The sequence below is a fragment of the Tribolium castaneum genome, chromosome 5 (assembly GCF_031307605.1).
Source record: "Tribolium castaneum strain GA2 chromosome 5, icTriCast1.1, whole genome shotgun sequence".
In the NCBI taxonomy this organism is placed as follows: domain Eukaryota; kingdom Metazoa; phylum Arthropoda; class Insecta; order Coleoptera; family Tenebrionidae; genus Tribolium; species Tribolium castaneum.
This window is the reverse complement of record NC_087398.1, coordinates 9,769,873-9,790,336: the sequence shown is the minus strand read 5'-3', so window position 1 is coordinate 9,790,336 and position 20,464 is coordinate 9,769,873. Positions and strand designations below refer to the sequence as shown.

The window sequence follows — 20,464 nt, the reverse complement described above, 5'->3', positions numbered from 1 at the left end:
GACACTGCATATGAGCCATTTGTTTGAAGGAATGAATTTTCAAAAGTTAAAAATATAAAGTGTCCTCAAAAAATGAGTCCAATAAGCCTTTAAAATAACCTCGATAGTAACGAATAAATGTCTACTTCATGTATTTGCAATTACAAAAAGAAAGATAACATGTGATTGTTATATTCGTAACAACTATTGGTGCCATGTGTGCCAGTAAATTACAAGGACAAGCCAAGCTTTTAACACATTATATCGCACCTACAGTTAGTCAAAATGCCAACTCGGGGTACAATTTCACCATTTCACCGTTTTGTTATCCACCTCTGTAATGTTTTTTCAGAAATCTTGTCATGCACTCAAATTTTATTCTTCATGGTACTAACAAGTTTCATGATTCATCACATGTTACGAGTAAACATCGCGATAGCAATAGTCGAGATGGTAGTCAAGCCCAACACAACCACCCCAACTGAAGAAAATTTTGGCCCAAAATATGCATGGAATGAGCGTGAAAAAAACGATTTGTTCGCATGGTTCTTTTGGGGTTTCTTAATTACTCAAATCCCTGGTGGACGCTTTTCGGAAATAGTCGGTTCCAGAATTGTTTTAGGTCTTGGAATTCTAGTAGCAAGTGTTGCAACTCTACTTCTTCCTTTGTGTTGCAACGTCCATTACTACCTAGTTGTAGCGTCAAGATTTTGTGTGGGGCTGGGGTTAGGGGTGCACTGGCCGGCTATACCACCTATTGCAATCAGATGGTCCTCTTCTGCAACAGCAAGGACCATGTTCATGACCCATTTATTTGCTGGTTCTTTAGGAGCTGCGATAGTATTGCCCGTTTCTGGTCATTTGATAGCTTATGTAGGGTGGCCGAGTGTGTTTTACGTCACTGGGGGTATGGGAGTCTTATGGTCAGTAATGTGGTTTTATTTGATTTATGACTCTCCCGGACAACATCCTCGAATAAGCGCGAAAGAGAAAGAAATTTTGGAACAAAAAATCCGCAATGAAATAACTCCACAAGTACGACATATACCATGGATTAAAATTTTTACGTCTTTGCCAGTGTGGGCAATTGTGGTAGCTAACGCTTCTATTTGTTTTGGGTTTTACATTATATTTAATCATTTGCCAACGTACATGAGTTCTGTGCACAATGTTGAAATTGAAAAAAACGGGTGGATTTCCAGTTTACCTCACTTGGGTGAGTTTTTTCGGGAGAAATTTGTCATTTCTGCATATTTTATTTCAGGAAGGTACATTACAACAGTAGCAGTTTCATATCTGGGAGCACGAATGTTACATAAGAACAAATTCTCGACACTTACAATCAGAAAATTTCTGAGCGTGGTGTGTTCCTGGAGTGCTGTGCTATTATTTGGAATGGAAGCTTTATTCGGTTATCATTACTACGTTACAAATTTTGTTTCCATTACTTTCTTTCTTTTCTTGAGCCTTTCTATTCCCGGAATGATTGTGAATATCTTAGACATTTCGCCTGCATTTTCCGGTACCATTATAGGGTTTAATCAAGTTATTGTTTGTTTGTCGGGCATTACTTCTGCAAAAGTTGTTGCTTTCTTTACAGCGACAAAACAATCTTTTGAACAGTGGAGATATGTTTTTATAATTGTGGCAATAGTTAATTTTGTAGGAGGTTTATTTTTCTTAATTTTTGCATCTGCTGATGTGCAAAGTTGGAACCCAAAAGAAAATGTGTCCCAAAAGAAAAATACACTATTAAATGACACAACTTCAAAAGACCATGAAGAATTTTAATGTTTATTTTGTGTAGATTTTGTTTACCAATAAATATTTTTTTTATATATTTTTTTTGTTCCTCATATTTCTCGAGTGTTTATGTCTGTGGTTACTCGAAGAGACTCGAAAACGCTTTTTTTTAAATTTTTTGAAAATAACGCGGTTATCTCATTGCGCACGACAGCGAATTTATTGAACGGTTTCCAGAAGTGTAGGCAACCATAAGAGCCGATCAGTTTGGAGGAAAACCGATAGTGGTGTCCATAAACAAGAACGAATTTCAAGTGTCCTTGCAATTTTATTGGAAAGGGATATATTAAAAAATGTGGGTTATTGTTATTACCAAGATGCAGAAATAAGCTAACTCCAGTTGTGTTATTTCAGTTCTTTTACAAGTATGAAGTAATATTACACAATATTGAGAATTGTTACAAAAAATTTGTACATTCAACCATTATAAGAGAGTAGCAGTTATTCGAAATACACTAGTTATCAGTTAGTTGTATAGTTTGCAACATTTAGTGTATGCAGTATTAGCTCATCTACGCAGCTTTAAGTGATTTCCTTGTTATTTGGTATGTACGACTGTGGAGCGCACTGAAATCGCAATAAAGATGACCTAAATGTAGTACACACCTATGTTCACATTTTTAAAATAGAACATTCAAACTACCTGCTAATGTGTTATTTTTAATTTATCAAATACTGCAGTGAAAATTGAACAAAAAAAGTCAACCATCTAGGTATTCTGTGAAATCTAATAATATCCTCACACACTCTAGAGCGATCTAGTCGGTACCTATAAATATCTTTCAAGTTGTAAAAAATTTGTTTTTGAAAACTTAGGGCATTTTATTTAGATCTTTTAATTCTAGAGGTTTGTTTATTATTTTAGTTATTAATTTTGAATCCAAAAAAAGAAAGATTAAATCTTTAAATTATCCAGATAATGATTAATAAATAGATATTAAAAATGGCTTAATTATCGATCTTTTAAGAACCAGGTGCGAATCTAAAAATACCCAAATTTTTTAAATACTTACTCGTAGTACATATTTCTGAAAAAAACGTACCTTCTTATTTTATCACATACTTCCAGCTTTACTGAAAATGCCGCCATATTGAAAATATTTTCAGTGAGCAACATTTGCAGCAAGAACAATATTTTAATTTTATAATAAAAACATTTTTTTATTAATTCATTTTATAAAATGTCTGCTTCGCTTTTCAAATTTGTTTTATGCTGTTATAGCACAGAAATCTGTACGTTTTATTCAGTGGTTCCATGACATAACATAAAATTTCGAATACAATTTCTTAAAATGTATTTTTTTTTTAAATTGACGTCGATAGTACAAATCGATCAGAATTTGTTACAGTAGCATTATTGTGACCCAAAACAACGACTTTTGTGCGTTTTTCAGCAAAATATATATCTACTAGTACTAAAAAGTAATCTTTCTTAAGCGTAACATTGCCTTATCTCAGTTCATAATTCGAAAAATTCTAAGTAATTTCGACTTTGTCGAATTAGTAGGTACTTCCACGAATTGATAAAACTTGAAAATTTATGTAATATATTCCGACACCTTTATCTCCGTGAGTACCTATATCCTTCCTGACCTAATTCAGACACTCGTAGAACTAAAATGAAGGAAGGAAATGATCAAAGATCAAGAGATGATTACACGTTTCGTAATTTTTTGCTTAAACTTCTGCTTGACACACTTTTTTATATCACAGATCTCATCTAATTATTTATAATGGAATCGAAACATGCCGTCAAAGTTGATCAGTTAAAGAAACATCCTAAGGAAAACTCGAATCTCTTGTCTGATCTCTTTTACTGGTAAAAATGATTTATAATCATGTGAATTTAGTGTAGGCATTGCAAATATTGCAGCTGGACATTCCCAATGATTAAGACAGGTTTAAAAAAGGCATTATCGGAGAAAGATATTTATCAAACTCTGACCAGTCATCGGTCCACAAATTTGACAAATAAACTAGAGCGAGCATGGAATAGTCAGAAAAATGGAAGCAATAAACCCTCTCTTTGGAGAGCAATTTGGAAGGTTTTTAAATGGGACATAATGCTTTCTATATTTCTTTATTTCGTAACAGACATTGTTCTCAAGTAAGGCGTCTTGTTCAATCTCGAACAGACATTTTCAAATCGTTATTTTAGAATCATCCGTCTTATAGCTCTAGGAATACTGTTGGGTTACTACTCTCCTAACGCAACAGAAATGAGCAAAAGCGACGCAATTATTTGCGCTTCAGTTATAGTAACTTCGAGTTTTCTTCTCGAAATATTAGAACATGCCTACATACTTCATTTCCAACAACTGGCAATGAAAGTACGCGTGGCCTGTGCTTCTCTTATTTATCGAAAAGCTCTAAAGCTTAGTAAGAAGGCATTAAGTGAAACGACCATAGGGCATATTATCAATTTATTGTCAAATGACATGCAGAGGCTAGTCGCTGTTTGGGGAGCTTATCATGCTCTTTGGGCAGCGCCTCTTCAGGCAGCCCTTATCCTTTTTCTACTGTACTGGATCGCAGGACCAACGGCTTTAGTTGGAAATATCTTCCTTCTAGTACTCACACCGTTGCAGGGTAGGTACGGGGTGGCTTTTAATTAAAAATAATCCGTTGATTATAGTGTTCATGACTAAAAAAACTGCCGATTATCGATTAAAAATATCTTTAAAAAGCGACGAACGAATACGTTATATGAGCGAAATCATATCAGGAATTCAAGTAATCAAGGTTTACACCTGGGAGTTACCTTTTGTCAAACTTATAGACGCTATTAGAAGGTAACTAGGCTTGCCACAGTTAATTAAATTTAATTCGTTCAATTTTTAGGAAAGAAATGTATTTTATAAAAATTGCCAACTTCTTAGACTCAATCACAATCGCCTTTGAATTCTTCTTTGATCGCACTTCTGTATTTATTTGCCTAGTGACTTACGTTTTGCTTGGGAGTACCCCAGATGCCCAGTATGTTTTTGTCCTTGCCTCATTCTATGATTTGATGATGCAGTCAGTTTCACTATACTTTCCCCAAGGGTTGACAATAACTCTTCAAGCAAATGTGGCCATTAAAAGATTTGAAAACTTCCTCAACTTGCACGAAATACAAAACAAGATAATCACAACTAAAGAAACTGGAATTACGATAGACCAAGTTTCCGCGAAATGGTCTGAAACTTCCCAACAAAACACTTTATCAGACATCAAATTTAACTTGGAGCCAAAACAACTAGTCGCGATAATTGGACCCATTGGTAGTGGGAAATCCAGTCTCTTGCAGTTATGTCTAGGTGAGTTGGCACCTAACGAAGGTTGTGTAAAAATTGGCGGTCGAATATCGTACGCCAACCAGGAGCCTTGGCTGTTTGCCGGTTCTGTCAAACAAAACATACTTTTCGGGCAAGCGATGGTTAGAGAGAAGTACCAAGAAGTGATTAGAGTTTGTGCTCTGGAGGACGATATTGCCCAGTTCCCGTACGGCGATAACACAATCGTAGGCGAACGCGGAATTCTTCTAAGTGGTGGTCAAAAGGCCAGAATAAACCTCGCCAGGGCAATTTACAAAGATGCTGATATTTATTTACTTGACGATCCTTTATCGGCAGTGGACGCACGCGTTGGCAAACAAATTTTCAACAACTGTATTATGAATTATTTAAAAGGCAAATGCACAGTTCTTGTTACTCATCAAATTCAGTACTTAAGTTTCGTCGATAAGATATATTTGATGGTAGATGGAAAAGTTGCGGTTTCTGGAAGTTACAAAGAGTTGCAAGCGTCAGGTGAAGACTTTACTAGACTTTTAAAAGAACATGAAAAATACGACGAAAGTGAGGACGAATCCGTTGTTGAAAGTAAAGCAAGTAAAGAGGATAAAGAGCAAGACGAAGAAGAAGAGACTTGGATTCAAGGAAAAGTGTCCAAGAAAGTGTACATTTCGTATCTCCGTGCCTCTGGAAATTATTTCAGGTTTGCTGTAATGGGAATGTTGTTTATCATGACCGAGATTTTGGCCACTGGTTCTGATTACTTTATTACTTTCTGGTAATCTATTTTTTCAACTGACTGTTTTGTTTCTTACCATTTTATTGAAGGGTGAATTTGGAACAAAAACGAACAGCGGAAAACAAAACCAAAAATGAGACTTTATCATCAGATCCTGTAGATTCTTTCTTTACAAATGAAAACTGTATTTACGTTTACACAGCTATAATTGGGGCCCTGATATTGTTCTCCATTCTACGTTCAATGTCTTTTTTCCAAAGTTGCATGAAAGCGTCTGTCCGCTTGCACGACAAAATGTTTACTAGCGTAATAAATGCCACTATGAAATTTTTCTACACCAATTCTTCTGGAAGAATACTCAACAGATTTGCCAAAGACATGGGGAGCATAGACGAGACTTTACCTGAAGTGTTTTTGGATGCTCTTCAGGTAGGCGTTAAATCCAAATTTAACAGAAAGTAACTTTTACTTCTAGATGTCAATGGCAATTATTGGCACGGTCTTAGCCATATGCATTGTGAGTCCCTGGACTCTCATCCCCAGTATCATAATTGTTATAATAATGTTGCTTCTTAGATTAGTTTACCTTTCTACCACTAGAGACGTGAAACGGATGGAATCAACAAGTAAAGTAATAAAATGATCCAATTCTGTCACGTCTTGTGTTATTATTCTAGACCGGAGTCCAATTTTTGCACATTTAACTGAGTCAATGAAGGGTTTGACGACAATAAGAGCCTACAACACGCAAGGGATCTTAGAGAAGGAGTTCGATACTTATCAGGACGTACACACTTCTATCTATTACATGTATTTGGGCGGCAACAGAGCCCTGGCCGTTTATTTGGACATAGTTTGTGTCCTTTATGTTTTCTGCATCACGGTCATTGCTTTGACAAAAGGTCGGTAAAAACTTGTCCAGGTGGAAGTTACCTAACTGTTTTCTTTTAAAGAAACCTACGCGGGAAACGTCGGTTTTATGATAACTCAGGGTATGAGTATGAGTGGTATGTTTCAATGGGGGATACGACAGTGGAGCGAAATGGAGAATCAAATGACTTCGGTTGAACGTGTCGGGGAATACATCGATGTTGAACGTGAAAAAGACACTAAAACTAGAGACCCCCCACGACAGTGGCCTGAACACGGCAAAATCGAATTCAAGTCTGTCTCCATGAGATATTCCTCAAACGATCCATACGTACTCAAAAATCTCAATATCTCGATCACACCTAGAGAAAAAGTGGGAATTGTGGGTCGAACTGGAGCCGGAAAATCGTCTCTAATCGCAGTGTTGTTCCGTTTGGTTGATTTCGAGGGCAGACTTATCATTGATGACTGTGATACGAAAGAATTGAGTTTGCCAGCGTTACGCTCCAAAATTTCAATCATTCCGCAAGAACCTATCCTATTTTCGGGAACAGTGCGTAAAAACTTAGACCCCTTTGATCAATATCAAGACGACCAAATATGGAGCGTACTGGAGAAAGTAAAATTGAAGGAATTCGTTGCCAGTTCTGATCTAGGATTACACAGCAATTTGGCAGAAGGCGGATCAAATTTTAGCGTTGGTCAGAAGCAACTGATTTGTCTGGCTCGAGCGTTACTGAGAGACAGCAAAATTTTGATTCTTGATGAAGCTACCGCTAATGTTGATCCACACACTGATGAACTGTTGCAGAAGACTATTAGGGAAAATTTCGAAAATTGTACAGTTCTCACTATTGCACATCGGTTACATACTGTAATGGATTCCGACAAGGTTCTTGTAATGGATGACGGAAAAGCGGTTGAGTTTGATCACCCCCACGCATTGTTACAAAAGAAGGGAGTTTTCTTTGATTTAGTCATGGAGACGGGGAAAGCAATGGGTGCCAATTTGTCAGAAATTGCCCAAGAGGTGATTTTATAATTGACATTGGTGTTTTTGCTAACATTTTTCTCCTTTTTAGAATTACTTGAAGAGGCAGAATCTTTTAGCACAATAGTAGACACTAGTACGTACAAAAATTCAAGTTTCTGTGATAGATACGACCTGATGTACAAATAGTTCGCTCTTCAATGTGATATTTATTATTAAATTATTTAAAAATTGAGACTGTTTTTATTATGTGAGCCTAAGACTTGTAAATGTAAAAAGATATTTAATAAATATTAAACCTACGATAAATAAAAACTCACAAAAAATGACAATAAATAAAAGAATCACAAAATACAAAAATACAATAACAAATACAAAAAATTGTGCTGAGTTAATAAAATCGAATGTTTGTGTAGAATTGTGCTTGGTAATCTGATTTGTGTTTATTTAATCATTTATCAATATGTTATCACGTATTTCATTCTTATCTGCAAATGCTACCCTAGCACACCTTTTACCACCACATTTATAATACAACCGTTTTCATTTGCATAAATGATTAAACAGAGAGGAGCAACGACCTTCACAACAATTTTTAAATTCCATTGTAAACATGATAGATCCAAATGTAAACCATTATATATTATTCTGTTGGCGTTTCTTAATCACAGTTACAAACGTGGCGAAAGATAATTTAGTGTTTTAATTTTTTGCCAACTGCTTTAGCGAATAGGTGATTTTATGAATGGGCCCTGACATTTCAAAATTGATATCTCAGATCAATAATCACACTAATCACTTTCATGACGTGGTGACAGACTGCTCAAATAGAGGTAATGAGAAGTTTTCGAGGAAGCATCTTACCTGTTTACCATTACGCAATTTTGCATGGTTTGGGATTTTTCAACTTGTTCCGACCAGCTGCTTTGTTGGTGTTAACTGGTGATTAATGTGTTTGTTATCCAGTAGAATAACCAATTGAATTCACGATACAATAAATAATAAATCGTACGTCATTTATTGGGGTTTGTATTATTCTAGCAAGTGTCACCATCACAGCTTAATAATTTTAATACATATACTTTTAATTCACTTATTAGTCAGTATAGTTTAATGAATCCAAGGTTGACAAAACAAACGAACCAAATGAAAGTGACTCGACCCGTTAGAATTAGAGGCAACTAATTTAGCAGACAGCAGACCTACGCTGATTCATAATCATTACATCGTAATTTTATCTAACTTATTTACAGTGTTCTGCATTAGAAAAATGATCATCACTCTCAAAACTTTGTCTATATTAGTCATTCCGCGGTCTCGGACAGGTACACGATAAGTTTCTTCTTGTGCGATTCCAAATTGATGAGGTGCAACATTTTGTGTTTGTTTTATTGAATAAAAAATTATTTATAGTGCTTAGGAGTGAATATTTATATTTTTGGAATTATTTTTAGAGCTAAAATCTCAGGCGAGTATTCATATTAATCAAAAGAACAAAAAACTGGTAAAATGGATAGGAAAAAGACCAAAACAAAAATTCATCCCGAGTTAAATTCAAATTTTCTATCAAAACTCTTTTTTTGGTAAAAAACAATTATCTAAACTTGGTTTGGTTCGATAATGATTTTTCAAGTTGGACTCTTCCACTGTTCCGTAAAGGACTTAAAAAGGAACTATCCGAGGAAGATATTTACCCGACGTTAGAAAAATTTGACTCCCATAAATTGGCAGATCGGTTAGAAAAAGCCTGGAACCAGCAACGAAAAGCAGGCGCTAAACCTTCTTTGTGGAAGGCAGTGTGGCAGATTTTTAAATGGGATATACTTCAGTGTATGGCCGTACATGCTTTCTTAAATTTATTTATAAGGTAATTTCGTAAAAAGTTTCTTTGCGAAAAAAATATTTTTTCCAGAATTGTCAAACCAGTGGCGTTAGGAAAACTTATGGGTTACTATTCCTTGAATGAAACAAAATCTTCCACAGATTACAGCGTTATTTACGCCACGGTTATAATTGTGGCGACATTTGCGGACGCAATTTTGTTTACTTTGTACATGATGCAGTACTTATCAGTGGCACTAAAAGTCAAAGTAGCTTGCACGGCTTTAATTTTTCGAAAAAATTTACAACTGAGAAATGGAGAAGCTTCTGTAGGTCACATTGTTAACTTGCTGTCGAATGATTTGGGTCAGTTAACAAATTTTTGGCGTTATTGTCATTCCGTTTGGGCTTCGCCTCTACAAGCTGCTATTGTACTTTACCTCATTTACTTAATGTCTGGACCTACGGCTTTAGTTGGAGTTGGTTTCGTGATAATTATCATTCCTCTACAGTGTAAGTGAATTGAGGGAAAATGTTGGTGATGATTTTTAATTTTGTACTGTATAGTGTCCATAAGCAAAATAGCCGCAGCATTCAAACTAAAATCAGCTCTGAAAACTGACGAAAGGATTCGGCACATGAATGAAGTAATTTCGGGAATACAAGTTATTAAAGTTTACACGTGGGAACAACCATTTATTAAGTTGATACAGTTAATCAGAAGACAAGAAATGAGATTGATAAAAATTGTCAACTACGTAGAGGCACTGTTGACTTCGTTTTCGTACTTTGTCAACCGCACTGCAGTTTTCTTTTGTATCTTGACATATGTGCTAACAGGAAATACGCCGAATGCTGAATATGTTTATGTTGTGTTTTCATTTTACGCAATTTTGATGTCAACGTTATCAATGGCGTTACCGATAGCAGTGTCTGACATTTTAAAGACTAATGTCTCTGTGAAGCGAATAGAGAACTTTTTAAATTTAGAGGAGATTCAAAGAAAAACTGAACCCCTTAACCAAATTGGAATCAAAATTGAAAACGCAACTGCCAAATGGTCAAAAGATTCACAAGACAATACAACCTTGCAAGATATCAGTTTTAACGCTTTTCCTCAGCAAACAGTTGCGATAGTGGGCTCCGTGGGTTCGGGTAAATCCAGTTTATTACAACTATGTCTCGGAGAAATTTCTTTGCTTGATGGTTCTGTACAAATCGGTGGTAAAATTTCTTACGCTAACCAAGAGTCTTGGTTATTTGGTGGCACTGTCAAAGACAACATATTATTTGGCCAACCCATGGCTCCCGATAGATATGATGAAGTTATCAGAATATGTGCCTTAGTTGATGATTTGAGCCATTTTCCTCACGGAGATAACAGTATTGTTGGTGAACGTGGCATTCTTTTGAGTGGTGGCCAGAAAGCAAGGATAAACCTTGCAAGGGCACTCTACCGAGAAGCAGATATTTATCTGCTTGATGATCCATTATCAGCAGTTGATGCTAAGGTTGGAAAACAAATTTTCAACAACTGTATCAATGGTTATCTGAAGAACAAATGTACAGTGCTAGTGACGCATCAAATTCAGTACCTGACTTTAGTAGATACCATCTATTTGTTGTCAGAAGGACGCATAATATCGTCTGGCAGTTACAAAGATCTCCAAGAGTCGCTAACTGATTTCGGTAGATTTTTGGTAAATAGTGATGAAAATGAAGAACACGATGAAAATTTGGAACAAAAATCTGTAAATAAAGACTGTAGAAAGGAAAACGAGAATGAAGAAAGTAGAGCTTCCGGAAAGGTTGCTAGAAAAGTTTACACAACTTACTTACGTTCTTTGGGGTCATGTTGCACTGTTTTTATAGTTTTTGTGATGTGTATTTTGACCGAATCTTGTGCCACTGGCGCAGATTACTTTAGCACATTTTGGTAAGATTTTTGCGAAATTGATTTTATTTATCAAATTTTTTTGAAGGGTTAATCTAGAGCAAAAGCGGGTTATGCCCAACGTAACAATGACCACTATTGAAAGTTTGTTTTTGACGAAGGAAACATGTATTTATTTTTATTCTTCTTTGATTGGGGTTTTAATAATATTAACTGCGGTCCGCACACTGTCATTTATTAAAAGTTGCGTGAACGCTTCGATTCGTCTGCATGATAAAATGTTTGCAAAAATTATAAACGCTTCTATGAACTTCTTCTACAGAAATTCTTCAGGAAGAGTATTAAATCGTTTTTCAAAAGACATTGGAAATGTAGACCAAGAACTTCCAATAGTGTTAATGTATGCAGTTGAAGTGGGGATATTTCAGGTTGTGTAGAACAAATTTTAAACTAAATATTTTAGATGACTTTGGAAGTTTGTGCGTCCGTTATAGCAATCTGTGTAATAAATCCTGTAACCCTACTGCCAACACTTGTGATATTCGTTATTATGTATTTTATTAGAAAGGTCTATTTGGCAAGTAGTTTAAGTATAAAGCGAATGGAGGCTACGCGTAAGAGAGTGTGTGCCATGAATTACACAATGAGTTGATTTTTTAGGTAACAGTCCAATTTTTGCCCATTTGTCGGAATCTGCCAGAGGCCTTACGACAATAAGGGCACTTGAAGCTAACCGCATTGTTGAAGCGGAATTTAATAATCTACAAAATGCACATACTTCAGTGCATTACATGAACATTTGCGCTAATAGAGCTTTTGCTATATGGCTTGACAGTACTTGCATACTTTACCTTTTGATTGTCACTGTGTTTGCTCTAATGTGGGGTAATTATTTAATTAATCGGTGAATAGGCAACGATGTAAATTTTTAGAAACGTATGGTGGCAATGTTGGGTTTATTCTAACACGAGCAATGGGTTTAACTGGTTTGTTCCAATGGGCAATAAGAATGTGGAGCGTACTGGAAATGCAAATGTCTTCCGTTGAAAGAGTTGTCGAGTATACACAAATTGAACAGGAAAACGACAACAAAAAGAAAATTCCTTCAAGTTTGTGGCCTGATTCGGGAAAAATTGAATTTCAGTCTGTCTATATGCAATATTCCACGCACAGTCCTTATATTCTCAAGAAACTGAATTTTTTGGTGAAACCTAGGGAAAAAATTGGAATCGTGGGTCGAACTGGAGCTGGCAAATCGTCTCTGATTCCAGTATTATTCCGCTTAGTCAATTTTGAAGGCCACGTTTTTATTGACGACGTTGACACCAAAGAAATTTCATTATCCTCCTTGAGATCAAAAATTTCGATAATTCCGCAAGATCCTGTTCTGTTCGCAGGATCGGTACGAAAAAATTTAGATCCTTTCGACCGCTACACGGATAGTGAAATCTGGGACGTTCTGGAAGAAGTGCAATTGAAAGACTTTGTCAGCAGTTTGCCTTCAGGGATATTCAGCGAACTGTCAGAAGGTGGTTCCAATTTCAGTGTTGGTCAAAAGCAGTTGATTTGTTTAGCAAGAGCTTTGTTGCGGAGGAATAAAATTTTAATTCTTGACGAAGCTACTGCCAACGTTGACCCTCAAACCGATGAGCTTTTACAGAAGACTATCAGAAAGAATTTTGAAGATTGTACAGTTTTAACTATCGCTCATCGTTTGCACACGATTATGGATTCTGATAGGGTCATGGTCATGGATGGGGGAATAGTTACTGAATTTGATCACCCAGATCTGTTACTAAAAAATGAGGGAGTTTTTTATACTTTAGTTATGGAAACTGGGAAAAGTTTAGGGAAAAAACTTAATTGAAGTGCCAGTAAATTTCCAATGTGTTTTATAAAACATTTTCTTTTAATCTAAAATTTTATATGAAGTCTAGTTGTTGCTTCTGACAATAAATTGTACTTTATTATTGAACCCATTTTGTATTCTGAATTCTAATAAATCGTAAGTCACATTGTATGTGTATTTTATTTGTTCTCTGGTTTTGACAAACATTTTTGTAGAAAACAGCTAACAATAAACTGACGTCTTTTTGATAAAAAGATAAAAAAAGCAAAAAATAAATATTTATTTTGCGATCCACAATATGCAAAAATTGTTTTAAGATGAGTAAATTACCAACTTCTTACTCTTAAACTGTTTGTCCACGGTTTTAATATTGTTGTTACGCTATCTTACATCACATTATCTCATTAAGTGAATATCCGACAATTTAGATTCTTACACTGACGCAATAATAATTAACGCAATAATTAAACACAAAAAATGTTACTGATGACTTCTTTAGCTGCATTTACATTAAAATATGTTTTTGAAAAGTAATAAGAATGATTGATTGTAATAAAATTTACGACGATAGAACCAACTTCCTTAAAGTTATAAATAAATGTTGAGCTGCAACGTTTCGTTTATCTAATAAACATCATCAGGCCTTTAATGTTTATTTCAAACTTTTTGAAGGAGTTAAAAGCCGATGTTTATTATACAAACGAAACGTTGTAACTTCTCTATTTATTCAGAATCTTTTAAGGATGTTGGTCCTATCGATGTTAAATTTGATTACAATCAATCAGCTAAGGACGTCAAAAAGTTTTCATCAAGAATGACTGTACTCAATTTTATTTTCAAACTGAGTACTCTCACAACACTACTTAGTCTTGTAATAATGGACTCGGTCCCAAACGAAATAAAGGTTCCGTTACGGTGCTGTTTCGGTTCCGGCTCTAAATTAGTAAAAAAATTGGGTCACGGTTCCGGTTCCAGATGAGTAAAAAATTTTGGGTTCCGTTTCGGTTTTAGATCAGAAAGAAAATTTCGATGTTATTCCGATAGTAAAAAAAAATTAAACAAAATACGGTTTCAGGTTTTGGTTTCGATATGGTTTCCGATTCTAATTCGCTTATAAATATGTTTAACTTTAATTTTTTAGTCTAATTTTTTTCTAATTATTGTACTTTCTAGAAATGGCTTAAGATACAACTGGAACTGGAGTACAAATTTAATATTTTGATGATAATTATGTAAAGAAATGAAAAAAAAATATTGTACCAAAATTTTACTTCTCTTAATTGAAAGAATAATTCAAATAAAATAAAGGTTCTGTGATTCCGGTTTTAGATAACCAAAAAATTTTTATTCCGGTCTGTAGTCAAAATAAATCAAAACAAAGGTTCCGGTTTCAGTTCCGGTTCACAAAAAAATTTTCGTTCCGGTCCGGTTTTCGGTTCTGTTTCTGTTTGGACAGGGTTTCTGCTTGTAACATCGAAATATTTGTCTACCTCATCCATTTGCATTGCTGTAAACAGCCGAAAAAAACCTCCTAATTTCGGCACCAACTCAAACAATCATGCTTGAATATCCGGTACATAGGAGAGAATAATCTAGTGCAGTGGTGATTGACTATAATTGTTTAAATAAAAGTAGTAAGATTGTTTTCCGAGAATTTAAATAAACTATGTAACATTACGCAATATTGTAAGATTTTTGCCACTTAAATTTGTTTGCAAACACAGTTTTGATTCAGATCAAACGTGTTCGTTAGTGTAAACTAGTGTCTAATGGATAAAGCGGTAATTTAGTTAACATTAACTATAATTATTATTTGTATATTTTTTCTGGTTTGTACCTATTCATATTTAATTGTGATTAAATATAATCAGACTTCAGATACGATGCCCCAGGTTTAAAAAAATTAAAAAGTAACAAATGCAAAATTAAAATCATTATAATAATACAATTTACATAACTTAAAAATTCGAGAAAAATTGTTTGATTCAAAATAATGTAAACTCGTTTTTGGAAAATTGCGATACTCGGGTGAATTTAGAAAAATTAGAACTATTCATTCAAGTTTCGCTGTTAGCGATAAGTTCCTAAATTACTAAAATCATTCTTCAGATTTTTGTTTTACATCTTAAGTTTTTTTAGACCACAAAATTTAAAAGCAGTTAAATTCAATTTTTTTTAGGAAATTAACAATAAAATGCACACCAAGGAAAGCAAAAGGGAAACTCATCCCCAGCAAAATTCAAATTTCTTGTCGAAAATCTTCTTCTGGTAAGCTGCCAGAAAATACAAACGCCTTCCATTAACATTTTATTCTAGTTGGACTTTTCCTATGTTTCGAAAAGGACTCAAAAAAGAATTATCTGATGAAGATGTTTATCCAATACTAGCAAGACATGAGTCGCACAAGCTAGCAAATCAGATGGAGAAAGAATGGCTTAGGCAACAGAAATCAAGTACCAAACCTTCTGTGTGGAGGGCGATATGGCGTATTTTTAAATGGGATATACTTCAATTTCTGGCATTGTCCGCTTTATTGAGTTGGTTTATTAGGTAAATTTTTCGAGTAATTTTTACAATAACAAGTGCGTTCGTTGCAGAATTATTCGACCCTTCGCTTTAGGAAAACTGATGGGTTATTATTCTTTTTCTAACGAAGCTGAGTCTTCTGAATATAACAATGTCATTTATGCGGCAGTTATAATTATAACTACCATTGCTGATAATGTCTGCAACAATTTGTGTACAGACCAGTGTTTACAACTGGCAATGCGAGTAAAAGTTGCTTGTTCGGCTTTAGTTTATAGAAAAACTTTGCGTCTGAGCAACAGAGTCCTTGGTGAAATTTCAATAGGACACATTGTGAATTTATTATCAAACGATATGGCACAATTAACAAATTTTTGGCCTAGTTCCGATTGTGTATGGTGTGCACCAGTTCAAACCGCAATTATACTTTATTTAATTTATTCGATGTGTGGACCAACTGCATTAGTTGGAGTCGGTTTCGTGTTAGCCCTCATTCCTTTACAATGTAAGTAGCTTCATGAAAAAACTTTTGATGATTCAAATATTGCAGTGATTTTGAGTAAGAAAGTTGCCGCTTTACAATTAAAATCTGCTGTGAAAACTGACGAGAGGATTCGTCACATGAATGAAATCATTTCAGGAATACAAGTTATTAAAGTTTACACGTGGGAGCAATCATTTGTCAAATTAGTACAATTGATAAGGAGACAAGAAATGCGAATGATTAAAATTTTACTCTACTTAGAAGTTTGGTTGTCTTCGTTTACGTACTTTGTTAATCGCAGTGCAGTTTTTCTGTGTGTTTTGACATATGTTTTAACAGGAAATAGCCCAAATGCGCAATATGTTTTTGTCTTGTTTTCATTTTACTTAACTTTAATGGGAACATTATCATGGGGATTACCTGCGGCAGTGTCAGATACGTTAAAAGCTAACGTATCTATCAAGCGATTGGAAAATTTCTTCAATTTGGAAGAAACTGAAAACAAAACTGCATCAACAACCGAAACTGGAATAAGAATCGAAAACGCGACTGCAAAATGGTCCAAAAATCCTCAAGACAATACAACATTGCAAGATATCAACTTTTGCGTTCTTCCCCAGCAAACAGTTGCGATAGTGGGCTCCGTGGGTTCGGGTAAATCCAGTTTATTACAACTATGTCTCGGAGAAATTTCTTTGCTTGATGGTTCTGTACAAATCGGTGGTAAAATTTCTTACGCTAACCAAGAGCCTTGGTTATTTGGTGGCACTGTCAAAGACAACATATTATTTGGTCAACCCATGGTACACGATAGATATGATGAAGTTATCAGAATATGTGCCTTAGTTGATGATTTGAGCCATTTTCCTTACGGAGATAACAGCATTGTTGGTGAACGTGGCATTCTTTTGAGTGGTGGCCAAAAAGCAAGGATAAACCTTGCAAGGGCACTCTACCGAGAAGCAGATATTTATCTGCTTGATGATCCATTGTCAGCAGTTGATGCTAAGGTTGGAAAACAAATTTTCAACAACTGTATCAATGGTTACCTGAAGAACAAATGCACAGTGCTAGTGACGCACCAAATTCAGTATTTGACTTTAGTAGATAGCATTTATCTATTGTCAGAAGGACGGATAATATCGTCTGGGAGTTATAAAGACCTCCAAGAGTCGCTAACTGATTTTGGAAGACTTCTGGAAAATAGTCATAATGAAGAACACGACGGGGAAAATGTGGAACAAAAAGCAGAGGTTCAAGTTTGTAGAAAGGAAAATGAGTCTGAAGAAAAAAGAGCGTCCGGTAAAGTTACCGGGAAGGTTTATACGACGTACCTGCGTTCTTTTGGATCATGTTTTACTGTTATTACAGTTTTTTTGTTGTTTGCTATGACGGAATCGTGTGCTATTGGGGCAGATTATTTCGTAACATTTTGGTAAAAATTTTTGCTGAAAAACTTTTTCTAATTGTCGTTTATAGGGTTAATCTGGAACAAAAACGTGCAACTCCGAATATAACTGTTACTGCCTTTGAAGAATTATTTTTTACAAGAGCAAATTGTGTTTATTTTTATTCCTCAATAATTGGTGTTTTAATAATATTAACAGTAACTCGAACACTATCTTTTGTAAAAATTTGTGTGCATGCGTCCGTTCATCTGCATGATAAATTGTTTGCTAGTGTTGTAAACGCATGTATGGATTTCTTCTACAGAAATTCTTCTGGAAGGGTACTTAACCGTTTTGCGAGAGACATTGGTAGTATTGACAAACAACTTCCAGACTTGATTCTTACTACAGTCCAAGTATATAGATAGTAAAAAAAAGCAAATTCTAAAATATTTTCTTCCAGATATTATTATCCATTTGTGGTTCTCTTATCGCAATTTCTGTAATAAGTCCTCTAACACTACTGCCGGCACTTGTAGTCTTTGTGGTTATGTACTATATCAGAAAAATTTTTTTAGCGAGCAGTTTGTGTCTAAAGCGAATGGAGTCTACATGTAAGAAAATTGATGTCATTAACTCAAATATTTTTTTTTTACAGTTAATAGCCCAATTTACGCACATGTGTCGGAATCTGCAAAAGGCCTAACAACTATCAGGGCACTTAGAGCAAATCAAATAGTTGAAAAGGAATTTTATAACTTACAAAATTTACATTCCTCAGTTCGTTACATGAATTTAAGTGCTAACAGAGCTTTTGCAATATGGCTTGACAACTTCTGCGTCTTGTACCTTCTTAGCGCCACTGTATTCGCCCTAACAAGGGGTAATTTTATAATTTTATAAATGAATGTTTATTGATTTTGATGTTTAGAAACACTTGGCGGCAATATTGGTTTTGTTATAACACGTGCTGTGGGCTTGACTGGAATGTTTCAATGGGGAATAAGAATGTGGAGTTCACTAGAAAATGAAATGACTTCTGTTGAACGAGTTGTCGAATATACGCAAATTGAACAAGAAAATGATGACAAAAAGAAAGTTCCTTCAAGTTTATGGCCTGATGCAGGGAAACTTGAATTTCGATCTGTTTGTATGCAGTATTCAGCGCACAGTCCTTATGTTCTCAAAAAATTAAATTTCGTGGTCAAACCTAGAGAAAAAGTTGGAATCGTCGGTCGTACTGGAGCTGGCAAATCGTCTCTCATTCCAGTATTATTTCGTTTAGTTAATTTTGAAGGGCACGTTCTTATTGACGATGTTGACACCAAAGACATCGCATTGTCTACCCTGAGATCAAATATTTCGATAATTCCGCAAGATCCTGTCATTTTTGCAGGATCAGTCCGAAAAAATTTAGATCCGTTTGATCTTTACGACGACAATAAGATCTGGAATGTTTTGGAGGAAGTACAACTCAAAGACTTTGTCAGAAATTTACCTTCAGGGATGTTTAGCCAACTATCGGAAGGCGGTTCCAACTTTAGCGTTGGACAGAAACAGTTGATTTGTTTAGCGCGAGCACTTTTGAAAAAGAACAAAATATTGATACTTGATGAGGCTACTGCTAACGTTGATCCACAAACGGATGAGCTTTTACAGAAAACTATAAGGAAGAACTTTGAAGATTGCACAGTTTTAACCATCGCTCATCGTTTGCATACCATAATGGATTCTGACAAAGTTATAGTAATGGATGGCGGAATAATTGTTGAGTTTGATCATCCAAATGTATTATTAAACAATAAGGGAGTTTTCTACAATCTAGTTATGGAAACTGGGAAAAGTATGGGAAAAAAACTGCTCGAAATAGCGCAAAAGGTTTGTGGCTCAATTTTTTTCATAAATGATTTTTTTTATTACAGAACTACCACATTAAAGAACATTGAAGAAAATCTGAAGAAATTATTCAAGAATAAACTTTAATATTGTGATCATTCGAATATGTAACTATATTTAATAAAATAAACCATCTCCACAGATTCCATCTCTTCTTTCTGATATTATAGCTGAATTTATAAATTTTATGTTCATGCTGAACGCCTCAATTTAAGATTAAAATTTTTACAATACTCGTAAACTATTACAATTTAGTTAGTTCAAGGTTTTCACTCAAACGAACCAAACAGTGTTTCCTGGCACAATTAAAATCGCCTAATTTCGCAAATAAAAAATTGTCGCTGATTCATAACACCATTTGTAGTTATCAACTTCCGGTACTTAAAAATGCGACGTCTCACAATTTTATTAAAATAATAAAAATCTGTAAGGTCACCGTGTGTGATCATTGTGATCATCGCTTCAAAACTCTCTGTCTAACATTGATTTTGCTTTTTGGATTTTTTTTTTATTTCAAACGGGTGAAAGTTTATCACTTTCGAGAGAAAAGTCGATTTGGAAACTTACTTAGTTAAGTGTTCTTAAATAATGCACATGGCACGTTTTATTAAGGGCGTGATTAAAGGTAGCAGTAATGAGAATAGTTTAATCAATATGATTTTTACTTATCAGGCTCATAAATTCATTGAAAATGTAATTATTTTTTATCAGTAGGTATTTTAAATGTTACATATAATAGATATTTGAAAACAACTCATTACCATTAGTTATTATGCTTGCGTAACAACCCGACTACTGTGCCTGATATGATAAACTGATAAATTAAAAATCACATAGTGCGGATACCAAGACGAACGTATACTCACGGTGTCGTCATTAAATAGAGGTCATCAATTATTGTGGCTTAAGTTTATATCAATTAACAATTAATAAATTTAAATTAATTTTT

At 34.8% G+C, this 20,464-nt stretch overlaps 4 protein-coding genes across 10 annotated transcripts; all 4 read left to right on the top strand.

The window, feature by feature from the left end:
• The first annotated feature begins 61 nt into the window (after positions 1–61).
• On the top strand, positions 62–1,817 carry Gr82 (gustatory receptor Gr82). 2 transcript variants are annotated; one of them, XM_008194946.3, is made up of 3 exons: positions 62–277; positions 332–1,195; positions 1,244–1,817. In XM_008194946.3, the coding sequence occupies exons 1-3, from the start codon at positions 265–267 to the stop codon at positions 1,768–1,770; spliced, it is 1,404 nt and encodes a 467-aa protein (XP_008193168.1). In that variant the 5' UTR covers positions 62–264; the 3' UTR covers positions 1,771–1,817. The 2 variants fall into 2 exon arrangements, with proteins under 2 accessions (XP_008193168.1, NP_001138949.1); NM_001145477.1 differs by having other exon boundaries at positions 265–1,770.
• A 287-nt stretch (positions 1,818–2,104) lies between these two features.
• LOC656937 (probable multidrug resistance-associated protein lethal(2)03659) lies at positions 2,105–7,892 on the top strand. The gene is made up of 11 exons (XM_008194994.3): positions 2,105–2,327; positions 3,496–3,601; positions 3,656–3,889; positions 3,941–4,371; positions 4,418–4,574; positions 4,624–5,835; positions 5,886–6,225; positions 6,272–6,422; positions 6,474–6,698; positions 6,750–7,696; positions 7,749–7,892. Exons 2-11 carry the CDS (start codon positions 3,516–3,518, stop codon positions 7,782–7,784), a joined length of 3,819 nt encoding a protein of 1,272 aa, XP_008193216.1. The 5' UTR covers positions 2,105–2,327; positions 3,496–3,515; the 3' UTR covers positions 7,785–7,892.
• A 457-nt stretch (positions 7,893–8,349) lies between these two features.
• Positions 8,350–13,390, top strand: LOC657021 (probable multidrug resistance-associated protein lethal(2)03659). Of its 5 annotated transcripts, none has more exons than XM_015980043.2 (9): positions 8,350–8,490; positions 9,112–9,240; positions 9,291–9,524; positions 9,570–9,991; positions 10,046–11,414; positions 11,461–11,785; positions 11,836–11,986; positions 12,033–12,257; positions 12,305–13,390. In XM_015980043.2, exons 2-9 carry the CDS (start codon positions 9,167–9,169, stop codon positions 13,237–13,239), a joined length of 3,735 nt encoding a protein of 1,244 aa, XP_015835529.1. In that variant the 5' UTR covers positions 8,350–8,490; positions 9,112–9,166; the 3' UTR covers positions 13,240–13,390. The 5 variants fall into 5 exon arrangements, with proteins under 5 accessions (XP_015835529.1, XP_008193215.1, XP_008193214.1 ...); XM_008194993.3 differs by lacking the exon at positions 8,350–8,490 and adding an exon at positions 8,542–8,682; XM_008194992.3 differs by lacking the exon at positions 8,350–8,490 and adding an exon at positions 8,554–8,665.
• Positions 13,391–14,670: 1,280 nt separating this feature from the next.
• LOC657102 (probable multidrug resistance-associated protein lethal(2)03659) lies at positions 14,671–19,658 on the top strand. Of its 2 annotated transcripts, XM_008194962.3 has the most exons (10): positions 14,671–15,002; positions 15,401–15,489; positions 15,538–15,771; positions 15,819–16,252; positions 16,298–17,666; positions 17,711–18,035; positions 18,083–18,233; positions 18,278–18,502; positions 18,551–19,497; positions 19,542–19,658. In XM_008194962.3, exons 1-10 carry the CDS (start codon positions 14,991–14,993, stop codon positions 19,563–19,565), a joined length of 3,810 nt encoding a protein of 1,269 aa, XP_008193184.1. In that variant the 5' UTR covers positions 14,671–14,990; the 3' UTR covers positions 19,566–19,658. The 2 variants fall into 2 exon arrangements, with proteins under 2 accessions (XP_008193184.1, XP_015835528.1); XM_015980042.2 differs by lacking the exons at positions 14,671–15,002; positions 15,401–15,489 and having other exon boundaries at positions 15,585–15,758.
• The last annotated feature ends 806 nt before the right edge of the window (positions 19,659–20,464 follow it).